This window comes from Aphidius gifuensis, linkage group LG5 (assembly GCF_014905175.1).
Source record: "Aphidius gifuensis isolate YNYX2018 linkage group LG5, ASM1490517v1, whole genome shotgun sequence".
NCBI classification, from domain to species: Eukaryota; Metazoa; Arthropoda; class Insecta; order Hymenoptera; family Braconidae; genus Aphidius; species Aphidius gifuensis.
This window is the reverse complement of record NC_057792.1, coordinates 19,785,586-19,807,412: the sequence shown is the minus strand read 5'-3', so window position 1 is coordinate 19,807,412 and position 21,827 is coordinate 19,785,586. Positions and strand designations below refer to the sequence as shown.

Below are 21,827 nucleotides of genomic sequence, written 5' to 3'. Positions count from 1 at the left end.
ACACAACTCATGTGATGCCACTAGTAGTGATATCTCATGACCGAACAGAACATACATAGCTATAGAAAACGAATAGACAATTGCAATAATAAAAGCTAGAAAAACATGTCGTGTTGTTAAGTAATTCAAGACGTTCTGGACCTGTTCAATCATATCTTTATAGATTTTCAATAATGGAAGGTAAATCGTCAACAAAAACAATTGCTGTAGTACGTCGAAGGATATGTTTTTAGTTTTACATCGGATTCAGTGCTTCTAAGTATTTTTGAGTATCCTCAACAATGTTTATTGTAATATGATGATAAATGAAAGACCATTGAATGTAGACTATCTCAACATTTAATTTGTATATTATATGCATATTAGTATTATAATTAATTATACTTAATAGTATTGATCATAGTTTTTACAGTGATAAAATCTCAATTATTTTCATTGTGTTTATATATTATATTGACTCCTGTGAGAAATTTCACACTATGGTCTGTAAAATTAAGGAGCAGAATACAGCATATCTCACATCTGCACAATGTTTTTGTCTTAAGGCATGTCCAACACGAAGTACAAATACAGAGAAATTTTTAAAATCTTGACAGTAGATTATTTGTTTAACCAATACACAATTTTTTTGTTTAGGCATGTCCAACACGAAGTACAAATACAGAGAAATTTTTAAAATCTTGACAGTAGATTATTTGTTTAACCAATACACAATTTTTTTTTTTTTGATTTATTAATAAAGTTGACATTTTTCAAGGATGTTATAGGCTTTTATGGCCAGCCGAGCTTTTTTTTGCCACTGATAGGGCTTGTAAAATTTTTTTTATATAGAATTTACATACAAAGGCTTCACAAGCGCCGCCATCAGAAAAAAGCTCTAATGAAAACATCCTCTGCACTCCAATTCACAGGGCATTACAATTTAGGGCTTTTTTCCTCTACTGGTGGCGCTTGTAGAGCTTTTGTATGTGAAATCTATATATAAAAAAAAATTTACAAGCGCCATCACCGGCAAAAAAAAAGCTCTAAATTGTAAAAAATTTGCCCTGTGAATTGGACTGCTAGTTTTACTCTAAGCTTCCATGATTAATCATCTAGGGAAGCGAATAAGGGTTTTTGAAATTTTTTTCTGTTTGATCTAAATTGTATAAATTTATTTAAATTGTTATAAATAAAATTATGACATCAAATGTAGTAGTTTAAGGGTGCATTCCTTTACTAAAATTTTTTTTTTTGCACTTCATTTCGCCCTGTAATACCGATCAAAATTTTTTAGAAAAAAGCTGTTTCATTTTTTTTTATTTCGCTATAATTATTGAATAAATAACCTGCACCCATATTCGCAGGGCAAATTTTATACAATTTAGAGCTTTTTTTTTTGCCACTGATGGCGTTTGTCAAATTTTTATTATATAGATTTCACATACAGAAGCTTTACAAGCGCCGCCAGTGGTGGAAAAAAGCTCTTAATTGTAATTTCAACTATCATACACTTTATGTAGTATCATACGTATGATACCCCGAAAATCGTCGAATAACCCATCACTGGGCTCCATAGACACCCGTACAACCACCTTGGACTGTAGTCTGTGTATAGCAGCCATAAAATAAGAAAAAGACTTCTCAACAAAACCAGAATTAAAAAAAAGACAATTTCAGCAATGAAACTAAATTAAATAAACTTGAAAGTTAAAAAAACCTGCATAAAGTGGTGTATACTTCGATACACTCTAGCTTAGCGAAACCAAGTAAAATATGGAGTTAGAGGAACCCGCTGATACTCAAGAGTTTCGAGAGACCTTGGAAACCTACCGGAGGCTTGCGAATGACTTTGCCAATCATGACACAATATTGAAGGTATCTTATCTTTTTCATCAATTACTGCTTTATTCTTCTCTTATTTAAGCATTCATCAAAAATTTATTTCAATATATTTATAACTTTTTTTTTAGGATAGAACAGTCCTTTCGTATCTTGCATTTGTTCTTGAGGTACCTGATGAAGAAGTTGTTGTTCTTGCTCTAGAAATTCTTGAGATTTTCAATAAAAATGTTGAAAATTATGTCCATTTAACCTCCACGTTTGGTGTTCGTGAGGCACTTGAGGCGGTTATAAACAAATATTCATTTAATAATCCAAAGTTAGCAAAACATGCACAATCTGTCAAAGATGATATTGAACGAATGAAACCACCTATATATAATTTAAGGAGTCGCTGTAGACGAGTTATCGAACCAAAGAAGCTCAAGACTCATGTTATTGTACTTCACGTTAGCGGACTTTTACCTGTTTGTTGAGTTCCTCGAAATTATTTTATTTCAATTGTGGTTAACCTTAAAGTTTAAATAACACTTACGAAAAATGATTAAAACTCATATATTTCATTTCTATTACAGGAAACGAAAGCTGAGCTAGAGTTGACATTGATTAGAATCGAAGGACTTATATCTCTTGTAATTGATGTTGAACATCAAAGGGTAACGATGAGAACTTTGGTTAATGTTACGGCAAAATGTATAGCTGAAGCTATTTCAGAAAATATTCAAAATATGGAAGCAAGATTAGTTACTAAAAATAAATACAATCAAGAGTTCTTTGTAAAATTGGTTGGTAAATCCACAAGACTATAATTTTCTTACTCTTGTCGTCTTCGTTTTCTATTTTAATTTTTTTTTATAATATATTTATAGCTGAATACTGAAAGTGGAGATTACGAAGAGCTACCAGATTATCTACCGGAAGATGAAGATTCAGAAGACTCAAAAGAGGGTGTGATCTCACTATTTACAGGACTAAAACAGAGTGCCTCGACTTTGTACAAATCAACGGCGGAATTTTTTAATAGTTCATTTTACTGGTGAACTAGGAATGAGAAATAATTAAGTCATTTTTGTTTCTTAGAATAATTTTTTTTTTTACTAGGAAAATTATGAGTTTATTAGCCCAAAACGCATAAGAGAAAAATTGTCTCTAACATATTTGATATTATTTTATTTTCTGACCTCGAACAGTATTAACTGTCTGAGCTCCAGTTTTTGGTCTCGATATTTTCTCTTCATGTTAAATATCTAGGGTTCTGTATCGTATGTTTAATTTTATATTTCGATGAAATGAATGTAAGATTGGAAAATTTATTATGTTTTCAGTGATATATCTTATGCAGTGTAAAAAACTTATATAATAACTTCGTTAAAAAAGTATTTCCCAAATGTTTTAAAATAGACTATTATTGTATACTCATTATTTTAAAGACTCTATTTATGAGAAAATTGTGTGCATAGTAATTATTTTTAATCATTTTTTACTTGATTTATGAAAAATGTTTGACCACAGTTTAGTAGCCAAAGAATTTTTTTTTTTTCAATTATTAGAGTATGCTGATGGGTTAGCTATCCATGTTATGTTGAAATACATGCCACATAGAAAAAGTTTTATCAATGATTTTCTTATTTGTTAATAAAACTTTATTTAATATTTAAAAATAATGGAATGTAAACTTGCGAGAATAATCTTTATGTAGATTAGTTTATAAATAATGGACATAGAAGCTTAAAATCACTTTTTTTCAAAAGATTTTGCATAAATGAAAGAAAATGCAAAAGTGTGGAAAATATTGGAAAATTGGGAAGCAACGGCAGGGGGGAGTAGCCAATGAGTGCATTGGGGTGCATTCTTTTAATAAAAATTTTTTTTTCGCTCTGCAATTTCGCCCTGTAATACCAATCAAAATTTTATAAGAAAAAGCTGTTTCTTGTAGTGGCAGTACTAGCACATGACATGGCGAAATTGCAGAGCGAAAAAAAATTTATTCGCTATTAGATATTCGATATACCGAGTACTTTTCAACCCCATATATCGAATAACCGATATTCGAAAAAAAAAAAATATCTGCTATCATACCTACCCAACACTGCCTATACCAAATACTTTTTAAAAGTATCGCACATCCCTACTTTACGTCTTCACTTACTTAATTTACTTGTCCGGATGTTGAAAAGAAGGGCGATCGTAACTGGAATGCGAGTGGGAATTAACATCACAATTCACACATGCTGCAGCGTATCCATGTGTTCCAAAGTTCCAACAACAGTTTTCGAACTAATCTGTCCGCTTTACTTTGTATGTAGTCAGTATTGTCTACTGTCTCTTATTAAAAAACATTTTGTCATAAATGAATCTCTTTCTAAAAATATTGTGTTGAAGGATAAGCAAGTGATTTGATTGGATTAAAGTGAAGGACATAAAACTTGCATCAGACATAAATCATTAATATAGTTAAAATGAGACAAAAAAAAATATTTTACATGTGGTGGATATTATTATTGTTAATATTCAACAAATATTGCGTTTCCAGTAGAAATGCAACTCATGGAATATGTGCGATGATAGGTTGTGATTGTCGTATAATTTCTAATCAATGGATTAACGTTGAATGTATTTTTTTAGACTATCAGGTATCGTATGGTTCAATGCTTCTGATCAATGTTTCATATATTGAAATAATTAATATATGAAACATCGTATTAATTTTTTTTAAACAAGTACGTCAATCGAAAAACAGCTTATAAAAGTTTTTTTTTTTTTTTACTCGTATACAGGGGAAATGTACATCAGAATTAATAGAACAAGAAATAATTGTTTTGATTATAAAATGGAAAAATATTATTAGTACAAAATAGTTACTCCAGAAAGCGTTCTCTAGCAAGCCGGGGGCCTAGGCCTCCGCTATCTAAGAATAAGCTCGATAAATCGAAAAAATAAAAAATCCTCTCGTAGAAATCGCCAAGACTCACAACACGGCCATGCCTTGGCCCATCAACGGCACCCAAGATTGGTAGCCAAGCACGGGCCATTCGTGGTTCATCCTTGGTAAACGACTGGCCCATTCTTGTATTGCGAATTCATGGTTCTGATCCATGGCTCAGCCTTGGCTGACTCTTAGATGGCCAATACTTGGCTGATACATTAATGGCCATTGTTCGGTTGCCAATAATTGGCCAAGTCTCGGCAGATTTTTATAATGGCTATAATAATAATAATAATAATAGCAATAACAATGATTTTTATTGTTAATAAATAAAATGTTTTATTTTAATTTTTGAAAAAAATTACTCGCGTTTTCTCCGATTAGCCCAATGAAGGGCCCAATGATCGACCGATACCAAGTCCGCAATTCGTCTTTTTAAATTCAAAATATCTTCAAAAAAATATCATATAAGATAATACTGAATTTCTCAAGTTTTGTGATAATTAATTAGAGTTCAAATGCTTTGTTTGAAAATTTCTGAAATATTACAATGTTATTAATAATGCGTATATCATTTTTCAGGAGGTTGATCTACATAAAGGATCGATTCCTGAGGAGGCTTCTATGATTTCTTTATCACGTTGTCGAAAGTTAAGAATCCACGCTGGTGCTTTCACAGATAAAGAACAACCGGAACGTGGCCTGGTCACCAGCGTTCTCACACATCTCGATCGAGAGAAAATTTTTCAAAATATTAGTTATCCGAACTCTTTTATTGAAGTATCAGAGTGTCATTTTCTCGTACTGGAGTCGAATGCATTCAAGAATGTACGAGGACCATTATCTATTTCTATAACTCGATGCCAATTTGTAGATATAAAGAAACATGCATTTTCATGGCTATCGCAGTTTATGGTGACTGAAGTACAGTCGTTAGGATTGTCGAGCAATGCATTTAAATTTGATGTTTTATCTAATAGACGCCATGGTCCATCGACCAAGGTAGGTTGACTGATTGCATGATTTTTCATAATTGCTAGCATATGAAGAGGAAGCCTGTATAGATATAATGTAGATTTTATTTTCAGATTCGATTTCAAAGTGCAGAAATTGCTGAAATTCCAAGTTTAGCTTTTCCTTCGGCAGTATCAGAAATTTGGATGAATAATGTCACCGTAGGTGTGATTCACAAAGATGCGTTTTGTGCAGTTATGATTTCAAACTTAAAATTCAGTAATGGATCAATTTTCGAAATCCAGTCAGGCGCATTCAGCGAACAAACTCTTATTCGAAATTTTGAGATTGTCAATACTCGATTAAGAAAAATAAAGATGGGTGCATTTCGAGCAGCGGCTACAAATTTTTCGATTTTTCATTCCCGGTAAGTATGTAAATAAAAAATTATTTTTAGAATTATGAGGAATAAATAACGATTTAAATTTTTATTCTTCGAGAAAAACAGATTTGATGAAATTGAAACTGCAGCAATTGAGGTCTCAGCAGCAACAATACTGTTCAATTTCAACGAATTTCACAGTCTTCAAAAGCACGCCATGGTTTTCAAAGAGTGGACTCATATTTCTGTTGATTACAATTTTTTCTTCAATTTGGGCAAGGATGCTATTATGGCCGATGAGGTAGCAAAAACAACGAAAGAGAATCCCAACGTGGAGTTCACACTAATCGGAAATCGTATCAACAAAGCAGTAGACCGCTCGCTCAAATTTGCTACAGTTAGTGAAAAAGCCAATATTGCTAAAGTAGAATACAATTGCTTTGACCACCTTTGCGATTGTTCCATGATCGATTGGATACAAAAAATAACAGGCAAAAATACTTCAGTTAATTGGATGATGAAATCGAGTCTGTGCGTTGCCGGAGAATGGGTTGAAAAATGTTTTAAACGATCACAAGGATATTTTTCAATGCAGACATTTACTGAACAATTTTGCAAAGCTAACACTGGTACAACTTGTAACCAACCAGATACATATTGCGAACAAAAACTAGCTTCTCCGACCAATAATCCTTGTATTCATTCAGCACAAAATGACACTTTTGACGTTGATACGAATAACTTCTTGAAGTTAGACCCTACGAATATCTTAATTTCTATTCTCTGTATTTCAATCATTCTTTTGATCACTGTCAGTATCCTAATATTCAGTGCTTTATATATGAAACGACGCGAAAAATTGATAAAATTATCCACCGCTCATAATTTGAATGCCATACATTCTGTGACCGATAAAATGAAAAGAGAATCATTGGTACTTTCAACATTAGAGTTGAGCGTAAATCATTTCAACGGATCACTGTCTCATGAGAATGTCGAAATAGAAAACGATCCGAATGAATATTTGTCTCATACTGAAAACAAAGCAAGTCAGACATTGCCAGAAGAGTTGACTGAAGAGTATTTGAAAGATTTGAAGAATCAACTTAATGATCCAGAGTGCTACAGTCATGCCCGAAATATAGTTGAACATCTTTATGATATAATAAAAGTTGAAGAAAATTGTAACAATAACAATGAAAAAAAACTTCCAAACCATGAAGATAATATGTATGAAACAATCATACCAAGAAGAAAGCAATTAAACATGCAGAAGAAAATGTTAAATGTTGGGACAAAAGTTCCTTCTCTAGAAAAGCTCAGCAATGAAATCTCGCCGTTAGTATTACGTGATTATGCACAGCCGACAGATCATCAAAGTGCGGAAAATAATTATGTCTACAAAGAGTTGCCAGGTAATTTGACTGTTTGTAGCATTAATCTTTCACGAGTTAAAAAAATACCACAGTATAAAGCTTTGTTAAAACACTCTTTTCCACTAGATGTTATTGGTGGTTACGTGAAACGTCCCATGGAAGAATATACCAGTGAAGTTTTGGCAAGACCGGGACTTCTAGATTTTTTCAATGCTTCTAGCTTGAATTTTTTGGATTTGAATACGGATATATCTACTCGATCTGCAGATCACTTTAGAGATTCTGGTGATACAACGACTCATATTTATTCTGAAGTTCTCGAATCAAATGTATCAAACTTATTTACGAGTACGGTAGATAGATCGTTGCCCGGTTAGCCCAATCAAACCTGTTTCAATTTCATGAACTCATAATTGGGTTGTTAACATGAGTTGAATTAAATTTTCGAAATCTGTGATAAAAGAAGACATGTTTTAAATCTGATAATGGAAATCTATCATTTGGTGGAATTCACTACACGGAAAAAAAAAATCACAAAAATTGTGATAGCACGACAAACTAGAGGCAAAATCCTATCCTGTCACTTTTTGTTGTGCTGCAACAAATTTTATTGTATCGTTGAACAAATTTTATTTAGCTGCACAACAATTTTCGCCATATTTGTTGTGTTGCTCAATAATATTTGTTCGGCTGCTCAATTATGTGTCTATCAAATATAATTAATTTTAGTGTTTGATATCAATTTCTGTAAAAATGTTTGAATTTTCCAATTAGATAAAAAAAAAATTTTTATAAAAATTTTATAAATATAAATAATAAAGTCCGACTACTGGGGTCCTTTAATTTCATCAAGTTTTATCTGGGACCAGTATCCGGACACTAATAACAACTAGTACAATAACTGACAACATTTTTTTGCCTGTCTAGAAACTGGTACCTACGTGTGCAACAACTGGTTCTCATATATTTTAGATGTCCGATACTGGGGAAATTGAAAAATTTTTTAATTATAATTAAATTTTCATTGAATTTATTATTTATACGAGTTTTTTTTTTTTAAATAAAAGCTATTATTATAAAGAATTTAAAAATAATAATGATGTTTTTTTTTTAAATATATTTTTTATAGTTTAAATAGTTAAAATTACACCTCTACCATCCGAGTACTGGTGCCATGACGGTACAAAAATTGTTGTATCTTAGACAATTTTTGTTTGGAGCATAACAAACGAAATTTGGTCTTAGACGAAAATTGGTCTTCTGCGCTGACGCACGGTGCGTTTAGTAATAAAAATAAGCCGCCTCGGATTTACACGTACTGGGGCCCTGCTCAAGCTGGTAAAGTTACAAAGCTAAAAAAATTTTTATTAAAGAAATGCACTCGATAAAAAATTCCCGAATGATGCTGTTAAAATATTCCTAAAAATTATTAGTTAATTTATTTGCCATAATAAATAAAAAAATTATTGATGAATTCCTTAGACACTTGCCAATAATATTTCAATTTATTATGGAAAATATTGCATAGAAATTAATGTAGATTACTAATTTATTTTTTTTTGCTTCGTCCTTTTCTTAGCTACATCTTTTCTATAATAATACATCTATTCGCCATAATTAATGAAATGAAGAGCTATTGACAAATATATCTTAAAAAAAGGATGTAGTCAAATAAATTAATTTGTAGTCTAAATTAACTCCTCAGCCGTTTGCAGTAATTATATTAATTTTTTACAGCAAATATTGCTGAGGAATTAATGGAGCAGTAATTCGTGGTAATTCGGTAACGATACGGTAACGTATGGTATCAGTACGTCATTTTTACGGTATTTCACAATGGTGCATGAAACTGAAGACGTATTATACAATATTAATACGCGTATGAAATCATTGTATAATACGTATGTATCTTATCTACCCAGCACTGGTGGACACCTTGCTTTAAGTGAAAAAGTTGACTAATGGACAGTGAACATCACTCTTTATAAAATGCAAATGGCTGCAGTACGTGATGGAGTGTTTTAGTGCGCGAGTGGTCCTCTTCATTTGGATATTTGGACATGTGGCAAGACCAAAATAGTGTAATCGGCATGGTTGTCAGTTCTGGGATACACCAAGTCGATCAATTCGGCATGTCAGGTAACAAATTTTGCAAAAGAATAATACCTGCACCTGGTCCAACAACTCGCGCGTGCGCTCCGCGAGTTAACATAAGGGGATTACAACCATTGTAAATATAAACAAAATACTTCACTCTATATAACTAATGTCTTTAAACGTCACTTAATCTGCAAACTATCTTGACTATATCAACAACAATTGTAAATAATAAAACTTCAAACTACAAACCAAATAAGTTGAGTGACAAGTATTCCAATTTTTTCATAATTACAGTTGTCAAGTATTTGGTGTGTTCAAGTATGTTTTATCGTTTTTCTACTATTCGAAATGATCAAAGTCATAAACACATAGTTATTTTTTAATAGAACTATCACAATGCAATTCGTTTCTTAACAATTGTATTTTTGGTAGGATTTTTGCAATGGAGATTAATCAAGATTTAGTTAAGTTTACGATTTGATAAGATATTAACTTTCAGTGTATACGCCTTATCCTAAACTTGAATGATAAACAATAATATCTTCTAGTACACTTCGATATTTCTTTTACCCACTCCAATCACAGCTGCTTAACAGATTTTCTTGTCAAGTTTGTGATTTAAACATTATTAATATTTCAAAAATCATTGGTATTCCATTTAAATAAAGATCATCAGATAGATATTGTGAATTGCCCTTGTTCTTTCTCAAATGCATACGTTAAAATAGAAATCATGATAATTTCTATTATAAATTCATACATGTCATAGACAAAACAAATATATTTCTGTAGGCACGATAAAATCGTAAAAATTCGAGATGTGTTTTTTTTTTAACACACTCTGTTCATTACCGTGCACGGCAAAAACTGTTGACTTTAAACATTAATAATTTTTTTAAAATCAGATAGGCTTCCCAAATTTCAACATAACATGGATAACTAATTTATAATTTTGAAAAAAAAACAAAATAAGCAATTGTCATTCCCTAAATAAATAAAAAAAATTTATCTGAATTCGACAACGTACCTATATATTGCCGCTGATTAAGTTACTCGAGTAGAAATTCAGTCCAGGATAGGATCAAATCTTAATCAGGCAACTTGAATTCAGATCAAGTTTTGATCGGACAATTTGATCAAGACTTAATTAAGATTTTTGATCCAAAATTTATCGAGAAACATTATCAAAAATCTATAAAAAAAAATTATTTAACAAATCAATTTTTTTTTTCTTTTTTTTATTGATTCAATCAACCGGTTATTATGACTGATAGAGTTAGAGAGAAAGGTGAAAACAAATAAAAAATATTAGATGATTCAAGTCCGCGCAACTAGATAGGATCGAACCTCCGAACAACGGATTACTATTTTAAACTCTTGCTGTAGCCCGCTCGACCACCGGATCGAGTCGTAGGATAGTTTTTTTATTCTTATATTTTACGTTTAGTCACAAGAGGCAAAAACGAAATCATAGATTTGAATAAAAATCAATAATTCAAATTTTTGGATGGAAAAAAGAAGAATTATTCTTGATGGTAGAAAAAAACATTTTTGAAAAAAAAAATAAGTTGTTTACTGAAAATAATAATTGTTTTGTAAAAATTTTTTTGTGGCCATTAATTGATCAAATTAATTAGCAAAGTCCCGGGAACGTCACGATTATGAGAAAAATTAAATCGATCATCTTGAGAATCGAGTGCCCAGCTGTTTAGTGCCTGATGCTTAGCGTAGTGGCCAGGCTTCGCTCTAGTTAAGAATTTAGTTTTTGTTGCATATGTATTATAAAAAATATGATAATGCAAAGCTTATAAATTTTTATTACAGAACTTACACCAGAGCAGCAGAGAATTCTCATTGACATACGAAGGAAAAAGACTGAACTGTTACTTGAAATACAGGTAAATATTTTTTTAATATTTTATTTTTCCAGCCTTCGTTACAGTTGATCTATTTATCGCACTAGAACAATTTCCTGACATTTTTTTTATCTTCTGAATTTTTTATTTGTAGCAATTAAAAGATGAACTTGGTGAAGTTGTGGCAGAAATGGAGTCAATGGAAGGGGGTGGGCTCGCACCTGATGAATCGAAACCATCAAATAAAGCCAAACAGACGTCAATCGGCAGAAAAAAATTCAATATGGATCCGAAAAAAGGTATCGAATACCTTATTGAGCACAATTTACTGGCAGCCACACCCGAAGATGTCGCTCAGTTTCTCTACAAGGGTGAAGGTCTTAATAAAACAGCCATTGGAGACTACCTTGGCGAACGGCATGACTTTAATGAAAAAGTGCTACGTGCGTTTGTAGAACTTCATGATTTTACGGACCTCATATTAGTACAGGCATTGAGACAATTTCTTTGGTCATTTAGACTGCCTGGTGAAGCCCAAAAAATTGACAGAATGATGGAGTGCTTTGCCCAACGGTATTGTCAACTGAATACAAATATATTTACCAACACCGACACTTGTTACGTTTTGAGCTTCGCTATCATCATGCTAAACACATCATTACATAATCCTAGTGTCAAGGATAAACCAAGTATTGAGCATTTTATTACAATGAATCGGGGCATTAACAACGGTGGTGATCTACCCCGAGAGCTGCTACTTGTAAGTTTCTTTTAATTCACTTCGTCATAGTTTATTAGTTTATTAGTAATTTTGTATTAAATCGTACACTTTCTAAATTTTTTCAAGCAAACTTACATTGAAACTAAAATAAATAAATAATATGCGTAGTTTTTTAGGGATAAAGTGCATAGTGGTAGTTGCGTATGGCCCCACGAAGAGTGGCGAGTGCGAAGTAGCTTAGTGTGATAGCTTGTCGGTGCTCGTTGGGGGGAACGGAAATAAGCGAGCCAGATATGACGGAGGCAGGAAAAAAATTGACCGAAACCAGTTCTTGCCTCTATATCTCTATCCGTGCGATATATTTCCTCATACTCTAGTTGTTTCGTATTTTACCGCTGTTTTTATACTCTTTTCATATTTTAATTTCTTTATTCTTACTTTTCCTAACTTTTTTTTTCATTTGAAGTACTGCGCATAAAATGATCTTTAATTAACAATCATTACTTATGCCATAGAGTCTGTTTGAAAGCATAAAAACTGAACCGTTCAAGATTCCTGAGGACGATGGGAATGATTTGATGCACACATTTTTCAACCCAGACAAAGAAGGTTGGCTTTGGAAACAAGGTAAAAACAAATAAGTAGTTCTCTCAATATAACTATGATCTTAGATTACTTATTTTGACAGTCATTAAAAAAATATGTTTGAATATTATCAGAAGTATTATGATACTACCGTTCCTCATATGCTAAGCGCATCGTACACTGAAGAATTTTTTTTCTATTGCCAAAAAAAAAGCTTCTTGAAAATAAGAGTTTAGTTCTTGCGAAAAAAAACATTTGAAGTTTAAAAGAAAAATTTTGGTTTGAATTAAAAAGTTCTTCTTTCAAAAAAAAAATTTTTTTAAATTATTAATTTTAAAAAAGCAGTCATCCTTATAATTTTTAAGCACAATTTTTTTTGTGTACGATGCGTAGACCTCCAAATAAACTTAATAATTTTTTAACACATGTTACAGGTGGACGTTATAAAAGTTGGAAAAGACGATGGTTTATCTTGAACGATAATTGCTTATACTACTTTGAGTATACAACTGATAAAGAACCACGTGGAATCATTCCCTTGGAAAATATCCAAGTTCGAGAAGTACAAGACAGGAGTAAACCGCATTGTTTTGAAATGTTTGCGGCAGGCTCTGAGTTTATCAAAGCGTGCAAGACTGACAGCGAGGGAAAAGTCGTCGAAGGTACTGGATAGCTTATCAGAACTAATTTGAATTATTAATTGAATATAATTGACTTAATGAACAGAGAAAAATTCCGTAAAATTAGACTTCGCAATTTTTTTATATAACGAATTCGACTACACGCCTCCATTGCATATATTACTGTGTAATTTTATTATCCCCATTTTATTCATCATTTTTTTAATTTGCTGTGCATTAAAATTCTAGCATCTTACATTAGGAGTATACTTGATAGTAGTGATATCACAATCTGGATATTTATGAAAAATTTCTCTTTCAGGTAAACACACAGTGTATAGGATGTCTGCCGCAACGGATGAAGAAAAAGATGAATGGATTAAATGCGTCAGGTATAGTTTTCTATAAAAAATTGTTAGTTTTCATTCGAAACTGCATACATACAAACAGAACTTGTAAATCAGATTAATTGAATTCTGATTTACGATAAGCTGATAGGAGAACACAAAATACTAAAACTTGGCATCCAATCTTGATTCATGTATATTTTCAATCGATAATTTGAATGTCGATCGGTGGCTTAATTTTTGAAATTCTGAAACTATTTTTCTGTAGACTCAATATCCTGTTTTTTTTTCTCGTGAATTATCATTTTTTAAATATGTGAATGATAAATGTTGTTTTTATTTCCAGGCAAAGCATATCTCATAATCCGTTCTATGATATGCTGGCTACTCGAAAGAAGAAAGCTCAAAAAACGAATGTACACTCCAAGAGCTAGAAGCTTCTCTTTAAAGTGATGTTTACAAAAAATGTCAAGATAGAAGCGAACATCTTCAGCATGATTGTGTTCATATCCAGCTTCCGTATTGAGTGACCATTATTGTGCCACAGCACATCCAGAAACTGGGATAAGAACAAAATGTATCCTGAATTTTTTTTTTTTGGGTTTTTTTTTTGTATTAAGAAACCAAGAAAATATTAGATACAGACGTAACTGTTGAATCAATGTATGATCGTGTAAAAACAATTTAGAGATCACATAAATGGATGCACGTATGAATAATCGAATGAATTATTAAATAACTATATAAATAATTATAAAATAGGCTAATAAATGAAATGGAAAATCGACACTTTTATTATCAATATTATTATGATCGCGAAGTGTCTGTGTACAAATTAATATAAATTTTTATTTTCAGTATATTTTTTTACCATAGACAATATAGGATTATCATGGTGGGAGCTTAGAGGTAACTTCAACTTACATATTCTTATTAATATATTCATAGCTGCAGTAAATTATAATTCAATGAATGCATAATTAATTTGAGTTGTAGCCGATCTATTATCTACTAATAATATCGACATTATTCATTTCATGAATTTATTTATACTTTCTTTGATCTGGGAAGTATCCATATTTCATAATACAATAACAAATTAGTCTTGAAATCGATCATTCTTTTAATGCGAGTCGTACTTTCAATTGCGCAAAAGCACCAATACACAAGGCATGCGCTCGTAGTTTTTTTCCAGGTATATCTGCTATAGCCTATTTCAGTTAACAGTTTACTTAAGAAGTCCATCATTTTAGCAAAGCTAGAAAGCTTTTTATTAGTTAATATACGGTATTAATTCGATCACAAAATCAGTAAAATTCTCCATAGTTTTGTTCAGTCATTCAATTTTATTTAATAATAAATACTAATATACAGTGCAGTGAATGATACAATAAAACCTATTGCTACAAAGAAATATCGATTTAGTTCAGTGAGCTTCTGATGTGACATCTGATACGACGTTTCGTTTCATTTTTGTTATTTTTATGATAACGTGAATCATCTCAGACTCAGTGAGCACTTGATATAAATTAAATTTTACACGAGCGCTAATATTTGGAAATGATGTATTCTCGATTTGTTAGTTAAAAGTGATACTACTTTTTGATAGTAAAAAAATAATAAAATCGTTTTTGCTATGATTATGATGCACTTTCTGCAAAGATGCAACTTTTTTATTTTTATTATACCTTCATTGCTTTTTCTTTACAGTAGTAAAGTTTTGTATCAAAAAGTCAATGCGCAAGCCCTTGACCTTTAGATCGATGCCCCAGTGACACAAATTATCTTTTATTCCGTTTTACTATCCATTTAATTTATAACCTGAAAAACTTTTTATGATTTAAACGGTCCAAGCATTGGAAAAAATATTTAAAAAATTAAAAAAAATACTTATAGTGAGTGTCAGTAACTGAGTCATCGAATTTAGGCTATATCAAGGATATTGATACGTTCCAAATCTACATTAATTAAGTTTATACAGCGAAATATGCTTGTATATGAGGATCAAATCTTATACAGGCTATCGCATATGGACATATACAATTTTATATTTATATATAAAATGTGTTATTTAAATTTAAAAAATAGATTCGTCCAAAATATTTTTTTTATTATTTTTTAGGAAAAAATAAACAATACGTAAGGAAAGGATGTTAATTTATAAAGAATTAATTTAGCTAAAAAAATTAACATGTAGGCAACATCCTTATAAATAAATAAAAAGCTATAGGAAAAATGGTAGATAAGGAAAGGATGTTGTTTACATGTTGATTTATTAAGAATTAATTTAGCCAAAGAAATGAACATATGGTGAATAGGTCAGATCCCTTGCAATCTTCCTCCTTTCTCACTCACTTTCAATTGCCCACCCCAGTGTACTATAGAAACGACAAAATGTAAGAACAGACAAACACCTTAATTCATATTTAACGAACATGATTCAAGATCATCCCAGCCATTCAGTCACTTGATCTTTTTTCTACTACCCTGCGTAAAAAAGTTTCACTTCGAAAATTAAAAATAAAGTTAGGTACAAATGATTTCTTTTATACTAAATGTCTTCGATTATTCAAGAACAAGTTGTATGAATTAGGCAATACTGTGATACTTAAAATATTTTAAAGTCTTTGAATAATTCAATAAAATTTCCGAAACATATAGTCTTCAAATAATTTCATGATTATTTGTACTGTCAAACTATATAATTTTTTTGTGTAGGACACAACGCAGTGACTAAAAGGGTGCACGCTGGGGCTGTTTTGCCGACTATTTAAATTCGTCATCTCTTCGTACTTCCGGTTTTTACCTATGCTCTGTCAAGCAATTTACTTTCGTTACAAGTTTCTGAATGAAATAGAAATCCTCAAAGGCTGGCCTCGTCGTTGGATTCATTCAAGGAGCATAAGTTACATTTAGAATTAGTGCGATCTGATCCGCGAAATTTTCAATTTCAAATTAAACAAAGAATGACTGATTCAAATAAAAATTTAGTAGCTACACCCGAAGGAAAAATTTCTCATGACTCTGGTATACAAACGCCATTATACCTTGAAAATGATCTTACGATAAATAATAACTCATTGAGTTTGGTGATTAATAAAATAAATGTTACTGAAGAAGGCTCGAATAAAAAAATTGACAAAGCACAAGAGCATGAATGTTCAATCGGAGGCCAAGCTCCAATCGTTGGCTGGCATAATGGAAGCCCAACAATTATCCCAAGTTCTGCAGCTATAAAGAGTCGATACAATAAAGATGATGGTTCCAGTAAAAGTTCTGGTATTGGTCGTGAATCTACATTGGCTCTGAGCATCAATAGATCAAGTGTAGAATCTTTTTTGCCCGAAAAAAATGATAGTGAATATGAAAGTTGGTTAACATTACCTACAAAGCCCGTAGAGGTTCAAAATACTTGGAAAGATTTTATTGACTCTTCTAGTATACTAGATATGGTTGATTATAGTCGTAAAGATCTCTATACAAAAACTATAAAAAAAGACGAATTACCTTCGAAAATTCCGGATGGAGGTTGGGGCTGGATGGTTGTTCTGGCATCACTGGTTATATCTATGATTGCTGATGGTGTATCTTTCAGCTTTGGACTGTTATACATAGAATTTCTTGAAGAGTTTGGTGCTTCAAAATCTAAGACTGCTTGGATAGGATCACTGTTTATGGCTGTTCCACTTCTGTCAGGTCCTGTTATGTCTGCGTTAGTGGATCGCTATGGTTGTAGAAAAATGACAATTATTGGAGGTCTCATTGCGGGAACAGGTGAATTAATCACATGACTAAATACAAACAATTTATTTATCGTATTTTTTTTTTTTTTTTGTTCTTCAGGTTTTGTAATGAGTTCTTTTAGCAACTCTATCGAAATCATGTATTTGACTTTTGGGGTTGTAGCAGGATTAGGTTTAGGTTTATGTTACGTCACCGCAGTTGTCAGCATCGCGTATTGGTTTGATAAAAAGCGAACTTTGGCAGTAGGTCTTGGAGCATGTGGTACTGGGATCGGCACTTTTGTGTATGCTCCGATGACGACTTTTTTTATTAGTGAATATGGCTGGAGAGGAACGTGTCTTCTTTTAGCAGGAACTTTTTACAACCTTATCGTTTGTGGTACAATCATGAAGGACCCAGAGTGGTGGATCATTGAACAGAATAAACAACAGAACGAGTCATCGCCCAGAAAATCTCTGGCAAGATCAGACGCGGGTAAGTCATGTTCCGTTATCGATACAGAAGAATTTCCAGGCGTTGATGAGTTACGAAAGCTCTTAAAAAGTGGCAAAGGTCCAGAATACCTGCTACAAAGTCTTCGCACTTCTACTGAGACCCCAAACAAAGATAAAATGTCCAGACAAGGATATAGAAGTGTTGTGAATTTACCAACTTTCATTCGCCAAAGTGAAAAGGTATCCTGTTAGTTGATACGTTTCATCATTACTTAATTACACGAACAAGTTTTAAAAACGTTGAATATAATAAAAATCGTTTTAGGTTCCTTTGGAAGTCCTTGAGTCGCTTTCAGGAAACTCAAAACTTTTTAACGTGATTCTTGAAAACTATCCAAGTCTATTGTTCTGTAGAAGTTTCTCGGATAAGCAGTTGGATGAATCAGAAGTGGATCCGTCAACAAATAAAAGTGGAATAACGATGTCAATGAGGTAAAGTCAAAATGTTTAAATTTGCCATAACTATAAATCTGAATTGACCATTTATAAAATAAAATACAATTAGTTAAGGAAAAGATTTTTTTCTACTTTGAAAACAACTTATAATCTTGGTAATTTTCTGGGGTAAAGAAGAAAAGCTTATCTTTAATAAATTAGTCTAGGAGCCATTGCTAATTTGAAGAATATAAGCAATATATAAAATAATATACGATAAGACAATCCCTAGGTATCCCAACGACTTATTTCATTTGTGGAATTACCTAATCAAATTTCAGAATAAAACAAGCGACGCGGGGAGCTCCACGAAAGCCTATTGAATCGAAAGATATCCAAGAAAATTCAATAAATACTTCACCAAGTGTTCTTCCTCCTCGACGAACGTCACAAAAAGATTTTGCCATAGGAAACCCAGCTCTGACAGACGATATCAACCAAACAGTGAGTAGAGTGTTTATTTTTTCTTGTTCACTTGAGGAAATTTTTTTTTAACTTTAGCAACTTTTTTGTTCAAATTTGAGGCTTATATATATCTGAAATAAAATATTTAATACATACGACTCATTATTGAAAATACTTTTTCGATTCGATGCTATTATCAAAATTATTTAACAATACAGACGTTGTTCCATGTTATATTGAAAAGGCAAAAAAAATTTAATCGATTAAATAAATATATGTACCGTATGTGAGTATGGATATCCCATTCCCAGTAAGGAATTTACGAGTATGGAAAAGGTATGGTATACCTTTTCCGTACTGTAAAATTTTGAGTATAGATTTGCCATACATTTTTCATACTCAATTTTTCATCCCAGCATAATGAATTCTTTTTTTGCAGAAACCAGAAGTGGAGAAGAATAGAAACCACTCTTCGCACAACCTCAACGACGTTGATAAAGAAGAAGTGAGAACAGACTCTCTACCATGGCTACGAAGACAATTCACCACTAATACTCATTACTTCAAAGATATCCGTGTTCATAGAAACTCGGTCATGTATCGCGGAGCCGTACTAAATTTGCATAAATATAGATTGAGAGCTAGCAGCTGTCCTGATATTTATCGTAATAGCATGACTACGTTGGCCAAAGAGAGCAAAGAGGTCAGTTTCAATTTTAACAAATGTTCACTGCTAAAATAAAATTTTTACAAAACCCTTTCGAGAAACTTTTTAAAAGATGGAGTATTCTCTTCTAAATATTTTTTTCTTTTCACGAATAAAAATATGACATTATCTTCTCTCCATTTTAAAATTGCAATAGTTCTATTTTAAACTGCGCTAATAAAACCACCGTCAAAATATTCCCCAGAAATAAAATCAAACCACTTAAATTTTTTTTTCTGACCGCTGATCCTCAATTCTAAATTCTTGACAGTGCAAAAAATAGCAAAAAAAGAAATTACTACTTTGTACTAAAGTATAGGAAATTTCGAGGATTAATTTTTATTTTTTTATTTAACGTCGTAAAACTTATATAAGTAATATAACATTAAATTTCGGGAAACGCTTTTTAAAAAAAATAGACGTCCGGAAACATACTTCAAATCAGAAATTTAAACAAAACTAAATCACAAGGCTAAGTCAAGGTAAGCACACTTGACGCAGCTTCACTATAGCTGTCTTTTAGAATTGTTTTAATTTCATATTCTCAAAAAATTTAAATAATGTCAATTCCACTTGAAAGTAAATAAATTGACGGCCATACTTATAGATTAGTTCTTCGTTTAATGCTTTTTTAATTGTACTGCTTGGTAATTCGTTTATTCTCATTATAGAAATGGTACAGTGAGTTAGTTGAATTGATCAAAGGAATGTTCGATTTTTCAATGTTCCTGGAGCTTCATTTTTTGCTACTCTCCTTATCAACAATCCTGCTATTCACTTGGTTTATTGTACCATATTTTTATCTTGCTGAACACTTAACGAGGAACAATTATGACGAGACTGATGGAGCTCAACTTCTCAGTATCATTGGCATCACAAATACAATTGGAATGGTATTAAAAAAAAATTAAAATTTTGTTTTATTGATTCTATCGATTATAAAAATTCCGTATATTCTAACTTCTGACTAGAAATTAGAATGAATTTCAAAGTAGTCTGATTCAAATCTAGTTATGAAAAACTACTCACAATTGATGTTTTATGTTTATAGATTGGCTTGGGTTGGGCCGGAGACCAACCGTGGATGAACGTTAGCAAAACTTATACAGGCTGCTTGATTGCTTGTGGAGTTGCTACAATTTTGATGTCAGTGTTTACTAAATACTATTATCTTTTGATGATAACCTCAGCAGCGTTTGGTCTCTTCTTCGCCAGTAACTTTAGTTTTACACCAGTTATACTTGTTCAACTAATACCACTAGAAAGATTCACGACTGCTTATGGTTTAAGTTTACTTTGTCAAGGAATTGGAAATCTCCTCGGACCTCCTTTAGCAGGTTTACTTTTTGACATCACTCAATCTTGGGATTTATCATTTTTAATGGCTGGTGGTTGGATTATTATTGCTGGTTTTCTTATGGGTCTGATTCCTATGACCAAAAATCGTAAATTAGTAGGCGATGGTCCTGTTGAACGTGAGCGTATAAGCGCGACCAACTTGTCGGCTTAAGTTTTTTTGTAGTTAATCTCGTTGATATTTTTTGAATAATTTATTGATATTGTATAGAATTTAAATTTTTTTCTTTCTCAATACTTACATAGCAAATTCAATTTTTCATCATTCAGTGATTCATACAGCTTGATAAAGTGGAAGTTCTATATAGAAATTTAAATGACATAAAGAAAACTGTAATATATTCAATAAGCGATAATAAAAAGTAAATGATCGATAAAAATTATTTTCAGAATGTCTCTAGAATTACATTATAATCAAGATATGTTTTTTTTATCCGATGACATGTATTATAAAAAAAAAAAATAGGTTTGATCTTTTTCACTGACTAAAGTTAGTTTGGCTTATGTTAAATGAGACAAAATTGATATTGTCTCATTCATATAATAATAAATCAACATACAATCGATACATATTTTCAATAAGAAAAGGGGTTAATAATTTTGTGACTCACTTCATATGCACAGAAAAGAGAAATCAATCGATGGATCCAATGAATATCACTGATTTTTTTAAAAGAGTTAAGTTGGAGATAGAAATTCAGTCTTTTGATTCACTCATTGTATTGCAATAATTGTGCACTGGAAAAAAAATTTCATTATCCCTACAAAACCACAATTTTCTCGAAAATTTCAAGGTTTCAGTGTAGAAAAAAAATCAATTTGAATCAAAATGATCATGACTTAAGATATATTTTCATCTTTGCGACCGTTTGTCGGGGCTAGGAGAGGGAGGTCAGCACCCGTATTCACAGGGCATTACAATTTAGGGTTTTTCTCCTCCACTGGCAGCGCTTGTGAAGCTTCTGTATGTGAAATCTATACAAAAGCTTTACAAGCGCC

At 31.8% G+C, this 21,827-nt stretch overlaps 4 protein-coding genes across 9 annotated transcripts; all 4 read left to right on the top strand.

Annotated features, from left to right (window-relative positions):
- The first annotated feature begins 1,463 nt into the window (after positions 1-1,463).
- Positions 1,464-3,223, top strand: LOC122858346 (armadillo repeat-containing protein 1-like). The gene is made up of 4 exons (XM_044161181.1): positions 1,464-1,857; positions 1,953-2,288; positions 2,397-2,606; positions 2,691-3,223. The coding sequence occupies exons 1-4, from the start codon at positions 1,756-1,758 to the stop codon at positions 2,859-2,861; spliced, it is 819 nt and encodes a 272-aa protein (XP_044017116.1). The 5' UTR covers positions 1,464-1,755; the 3' UTR covers positions 2,862-3,223.
- A 118-nt stretch (positions 3,224-3,341) lies between these two features.
- Positions 3,342-8,553, top strand: LOC122858344. Its single transcript, XM_044161180.1, has 5 exons — positions 3,342-4,454; positions 5,330-5,749; positions 5,836-6,128; positions 6,210-7,498; positions 7,586-8,553. Exons 1-5 carry the CDS (start codon positions 4,281-4,283, stop codon positions 7,834-7,836), a joined length of 2,427 nt encoding a protein of 808 aa, XP_044017115.1. The 5' UTR covers positions 3,342-4,280; the 3' UTR covers positions 7,837-8,553.
- An 831-nt stretch (positions 8,554-9,384) lies between these two features.
- On the top strand, positions 9,385-14,413 carry LOC122858343 (cytohesin-1). 2 transcript variants are annotated; one of them, XM_044161178.1, is made up of 7 exons: positions 9,385-9,598; positions 11,384-11,457; positions 11,570-12,175; positions 12,652-12,763; positions 13,156-13,383; positions 13,664-13,733; positions 14,035-14,413. In XM_044161178.1, the coding sequence occupies exons 1-7, from the start codon at positions 9,520-9,522 to the stop codon at positions 14,120-14,122; spliced, it is 1,257 nt and encodes a 418-aa protein (XP_044017113.1). In that variant the 5' UTR covers positions 9,385-9,519; the 3' UTR covers positions 14,123-14,413. The 2 variants fall into 2 exon arrangements, with proteins under 2 accessions (XP_044017113.1, XP_044017114.1); XM_044161179.1 differs by lacking the exon at positions 9,385-9,598 and adding an exon at positions 9,606-9,689.
- An 81-nt stretch (positions 14,414-14,494) lies between these two features.
- Positions 14,495-21,211, top strand: LOC122858342 (monocarboxylate transporter 9). Of its 5 annotated transcripts, none has more exons than XM_044161175.1 (8): positions 14,495-14,597; positions 16,407-17,462; positions 17,532-18,106; positions 18,192-18,358; positions 18,643-18,805; positions 19,206-19,469; positions 20,144-20,365; positions 20,524-21,174. In XM_044161175.1, the coding sequence occupies exons 2-8, from the start codon at positions 16,655-16,657 to the stop codon at positions 20,980-20,982; spliced, it is 2,658 nt and encodes an 885-aa protein (XP_044017110.1). In that variant the 5' UTR covers positions 14,495-14,597; positions 16,407-16,654; the 3' UTR covers positions 20,983-21,174. The 5 variants fall into 5 exon arrangements, with proteins under 5 accessions (XP_044017110.1, XP_044017107.1, XP_044017108.1 ...); XM_044161172.1 differs by lacking the exon at positions 14,495-14,597 and adding an exon at positions 14,627-15,199 and having other exon boundaries at positions 20,524-21,211; XM_044161173.1 differs by lacking the exon at positions 14,495-14,597 and adding an exon at positions 14,627-15,266 and having other exon boundaries at positions 20,524-21,211.
- The last annotated feature ends 616 nt before the right edge of the window (positions 21,212-21,827 follow it).

What these genes read in the sequence shown, in the direction of transcription:
- LOC122858343 (XM_044161178.1), top strand. Translation starts at nt 9,520, where the DNA reads ATGTGGCAAGACCAAAATAGTGTAATCGGCATGGTTGTCAGTTCTGGG. An exon ending in AGGTTGGCTTTGGAAACAAG is followed by an intron (nt 12,764 to 13,155) that starts GTAAAAACAAAT and finishes CACATGTTACAG; the next exon opens with GTGGACGTTATAAAAGTTGG. An exon ending in CGAGGGAAAAGTCGTCGAAG is followed by an intron (nt 13,384 to 13,663) that starts GTACTGGATAGC and finishes TTTCTCTTTCAG; the next exon opens with GTAAACACACAGTGTATAGG.
- LOC122858342 (XM_044161172.1), top strand. Translation starts at nt 16,655, where the DNA reads ATGACTGATTCAAATAAAAATTTAGTAGCTACACCCGAAGGAAAAATT. An exon ending in AGGTCTCATTGCGGGAACAG is followed by an intron (nt 17,463 to 17,531) that starts GTGAATTAATCA and finishes TTTGTTCTTCAG; the next exon opens with GTTTTGTAATGAGTTCTTTT. An exon ending in TGGCCAAAGAGAGCAAAGAG is followed by an intron (nt 19,470 to 20,143) that starts GTCAGTTTCAAT and finishes TTCTCATTATAG; the next exon opens with AAATGGTACAGTGAGTTAGT.
- LOC122858346 (XM_044161181.1), top strand. Translation starts at nt 1,756, where the DNA reads ATGGAGTTAGAGGAACCCGCTGATACTCAAGAGTTTCGAGAGACCTTG. An exon ending in ATCATGACACAATATTGAAG is followed by an intron (nt 1,858 to 1,952) that starts GTATCTTATCTT and finishes CTTTTTTTTTAG; the next exon opens with GATAGAACAGTCCTTTCGTA. An exon ending in ACGTTAGCGGACTTTTACCT is followed by an intron (nt 2,289 to 2,396) that starts GTTTGTTGAGTT and finishes TTTCTATTACAG; the next exon opens with GAAACGAAAGCTGAGCTAGA.
- LOC122858344 (XM_044161180.1), top strand. Translation starts at nt 4,281, where the DNA reads ATGAGACAAAAAAAAATATTTTACATGTGGTGGATATTATTATTGTTA. An exon ending in GTATTTTTTTAGACTATCAG is followed by an intron (nt 4,455 to 5,329) that starts GTATCGTATGGT and finishes ATCATTTTTCAG; the next exon opens with GAGGTTGATCTACATAAAGG. An exon ending in GCCATGGTCCATCGACCAAG is followed by an intron (nt 5,750 to 5,835) that starts GTAGGTTGACTG and finishes TTTTATTTTCAG; the next exon opens with ATTCGATTTCAAAGTGCAGA.